The following is a 4,147-nucleotide window of genomic DNA, read 5'->3' as shown; positions in this document are numbered from 1 at the left end:
GTACTAGTCACTTTATTGCAGTAGTTTTTCTTTTAGTCAGCAGAAAATGTGGTTAACAAACACAGATAAGCATAAAAAGAAAAATACCGTGATATCGTGATAATTGTTAAAAAATACCGTGATATTTTGGTCATATCACCCAGCTCTAAAATTACTTCATTTCTGGACATTTATGGTTTGATTTCTTTGTATGTATGGATCACTTGGGTTGTTACCGACATCTGGTGAAAATTTCATGTCATTAGCTCCTCTAGTAATATATTTACTGAGAAAAATGGTGACGTGTTCAATACTTATTTTACCTGCTGTAGATAAAACATTCTTTTGTAGTTCTGTTATGTTCATTTGCACTACAGCAAAAATACTGGCTTTGATTATGATTACAGTTTTCTGCTAAATAATTGCTCTAAAAATTACATTATCTTTGCTTTTTATGATAGTTTTCTACTGTGATATATACCGTTACTGTGAAGGGATCCAATTTAAACCGTGGTATGAATTTGAGGTCATACCGCCCAGCCCTAGAGTGAGTGTTTTATCTGTTAGTCTAATTAAAGTCCTGTAGTGAGGCGGTGCAGCTGATGGAGAATTCTGAACTCACATCTTCAAAGTAGATGGAGATGAGGTTCATGTCACTGGTGTTCTTGCTGTCCATGCGGTACTGCTCGTACATGAGGTCATCCCGTGAACACTCCAGCTCCATCAGCTTCCTGTGGGCCTGCAGCAGCTCGCCGTGCTCGATCAGGTGCTGTGTTTCTAACACGATCTCTGGCACTGGCAGCACAACAGACACACAGAGACACACACCGACACGGGACACCAGCTCCTGTCAGCAATGTGCCGGCCCCTGATATGTGGAGAAGATCTGACTGAACTTACCAGAGAAAATGTTTTTGAGGTTTTCTACAGCAGAGGCCAGCTGACTGTGTTGAACCACAGCATCTTTGACATCTTTTAGGCTCTCGATGGTGTTGATGCTTTGCCTCCAGTCTTTGCTCACGGCGGCCAGAGAGCTCTGGATGTCTTTAACATCCAGCAGGGCACTGTGCAGCTGGGTCAGACCAGTCCGTACCCCGTCCAACTGAGACTGGATCGCTGCCTGAAATTCACAACATCAGTAACGTGTGCAGGATTCTGTCAGAATCACCTTAAATAAACCAAATTAACCAAAAAAAAGGACCTAAAAACAACCTTTATCCTGAGCAGCATTAACTCTCACCTTTAACCTGGCTTCCACAGAGGCCTTCTTACGAGCCTCTCTCCGTCTGTACTGCTCCACTTTATCCAGCTGGTCTGATTTCTGCAGCATCCCAGCCACACGCTGCACTGCTGTGGCAACTGCCTCCCGACTGGTCTCTTCCATGCTGCAGCTCAATTGGAGTTGCTTCATGCAAACTATAAACAGGACAGAAAGAAAGAACACTATCAGTGTGCATCTTACAGCAGGTCTGTTCCTCTCAGCGCCGACTCAGCTGCAGGCTCGGCCTGGTAGGGTCATCATCCCTCAACCACAAAGAGGTTTCATTTGTCATCTATCTGAGATAACCAATTTAACACAACAAAAACCTGCTTGATTTTCTTGAAGGATCGATCGATCGATCAATCAATAGCTGTTTGAAAACTCAGCATCATTCATGTTTTTAATAACTTATATTCCAAAAATCCAACAGTTTGATTCATCAGCACATACTTTTCTGTCACTAGTTTCACATGAACTGTTAACATTACAAGTTTCTGTAGTAAAAATACATTCTGCAGGGTGAGTGAAGGTTTATTTTTAGATATTTACAAAAGAATACTGACAACTAGAAAAGCTTTGGAACATTCAACAAAGAACATTCATAGCAAATCTATAAAAATATTAAGATTATTCAACAATTTGTCACACATTTCACATTTATACATTATTCTATTCAAATTCATGATGTTACTTATCACATTCTTAAAATCTGTAGCTTTCTTATGTTTAACCCAAACAAATCACCTACCATGAAAGATGATTCAATCATTTAAAAACTGGATTTAAGACTAGTCACAGCTACTTTTACCAGCTAATATCAAGATGTCAAGGTTTTTTCAGTTCTTGACATTAATAACACAAAGAACAACTTTCTATTGTTTTACATGTTTGGTTAGTAACCGTAAAGTAAAATAGAAATGTAAACATTAATATATCAGCTCTTGTGACATTAGAAGTTTATAATAAATAAAGGCCCAAACATCAGCTCACACACGTCTGGAGAAATATAAACACATGATCTAAAGCACAACAGGTCTTCCTCTGACAGCTGACTCAGGAACAAAATCCCAGTTTATAAAAACACTGAGGCTTAATGATTTCTTCGTTAGCATTAGGCTAAGCTAACTGAGCACGAACAAAGAGTAGCTTTGTGTCGCAGCAGGGTTTGTAATGACAGCTCAAATAAAAGAAGAGCACTCTTACCTCGGACAGTTACGAGAAGATTAACTGGAAAACAAAATGCATACCTACAAAAAGAATACGAATAATTTTAATTTTAGTCGGCCTCCTGATGTTGTTGATTTACTTCCTGATTTGTGTTTGTTGGCCCCGCCCTCTTTCTGTTTATTGTCAGCTGGTGACTCTGCTGCCACCTGCTGGACAGGAAGCTAAAACACAAAGCCGGTCAGAGGGACTCACTGAGGTGAGTGTTTTACTTCAGAGACTCAATATACAATACTTCATAATAAAATAAAATCAAGATTTATTATGAGACAGTAGGTGAATCTGAGCATGTTATGTGTGTGTAAATTCAAATAGATTCATTTATATTGATCTGCAGATATTTCTGTGTGCATAAAAGTTGATACGCTTGTATTTTTTCTTTCATAGAGCCAAATAAACCTATTAAAGAACTGCATAATTAGATGAAATCAGTTATTTTCCCAAGTTCACTTATTTCAGTGCAGGTTAATTGTCAGTGTTTTTGCTGTTAATTTTTAACCACAGGCAGAGTTTGTTTGATTTAAAATACACTTGAAAACAAAACATAAATCATATTCTGATGTCTGTCAGAGGCTGCAGTCAAACTGCAGGAAGCTTTAGAAAGCTTAGAAGTTTTTCTGCAACACGACTCCATCAGAACCAGACTGAGTTAATGTAGCGGGAATGGACTGCATGCATTTAGATGTTTTGTTTGGATTTGCTGAGACGTGCATTAAACTGTTAATATATTTATTTGATAGTACCTGTGTACATTAAACAATATTTAATAAAACCATAATTTTCAAATGTCCTGGGGGAGGTAATTTGCATAGAATCTGAATGGGCCATGTTTAGGGCCTCCATTGCAGATGCAGCTTCCAGGAGCTGTGACCTGGAGGTCATCTGTGCCTGTCACGACAGCAACCAAAGGACCCTAAGGAGGTGATGGAGGCCATCAGGTTGAAGAAGGAGGACTTCAGAACTGTTACAGATGCAAAAACTCAGGCATTTGAGGAATCCGGGAAGGCCACGGAGAAGGACTTTCAGTTGGCCTCAGAAAAGGAAAGTGTTCCCTGTCTCAGGCTGTACTTAGTTTGGGTGGAGAACTGCTGACCCAGATTGAAGAATCCACCCTCCATGTCCACCTTTGAGGAGGCGGAGTCTGAGGATTCTGGGGAAGATGAGTTCATTACCACGGCAGAGGTCACTCAGGTTGTCAAAATGCTCCTCGGTAGCAGAGCACCAGGGGATGATTCGTGGAGGGATTCGGTATTCTCTCTGGTCTGGGAACTCTTCGGGGGTTCCCCAGAACGAGCTGGAAAGTGTCTCTGGGGAGAGGGAGGTCTGGGTTTCTCTCCTGGATCTGTTGCCTCTGTGACCTGATTTTCCATCATCTGTTTGAGTGAAGACTCAGGCCTGAGACAACTCACATGAAGATTCAGTTTTTATGTTCCTGGATCAACAACAGCCCACGTGTGGAGCAGGGAAGGGCACCAGGGGGAGCAGATGAGGGCAGAGTGTGCTTCACCTCTCCCACACAAAGTTTGATGTAACACTCAGGGGATTTGAACCAGCAACCTTCTGATCCCAGACTCATAACCACTTCCATCAAAAGATTACCTTAGAGTAAAATGCTGAAATGAAGGCAGCCTTTAATTTACACCTGCATGAAAATATGGCCACTCCTCAAAGTAATGACTTCCT

General features: G+C 40.8%; 1 protein-coding gene across 1 annotated transcript in view; it reads right to left on the bottom strand.

Annotated features, from left to right (window-relative positions):
* Nucleotides 1-2,603, bottom strand: part of exoc3 (exocyst complex component 3) — a gene marked incomplete at its 5' end in the record, with an annotated part of 30,859 nt that extends 28,256 nt beyond the window's left edge. Inside the window, 4 exon segments of the mRNA XM_014020368.1 lie at nt 602-774; nt 880-1,099; nt 1,220-1,395; nt 2,444-2,603. Coding sequence (XP_013875822.1) covers nt 602-774; nt 880-1,099; nt 1,220-1,390 — 564 coding nt within the window.
* Between the last annotated feature and the right edge of the window lie 1,544 nt (nt 2,604-4,147).

Source organism: Austrofundulus limnaeus, unplaced genomic scaffold (genome assembly GCF_001266775.1).
Source record: "Austrofundulus limnaeus strain Quisiro unplaced genomic scaffold, Austrofundulus_limnaeus-1.0 Scaffold250, whole genome shotgun sequence".
In the NCBI taxonomy this organism is placed as follows: Eukaryota; Metazoa; Chordata; class Actinopteri; order Cyprinodontiformes; family Rivulidae; genus Austrofundulus; species Austrofundulus limnaeus.
This window is presented reverse-complemented; position numbering and strand designations above follow the sequence as displayed.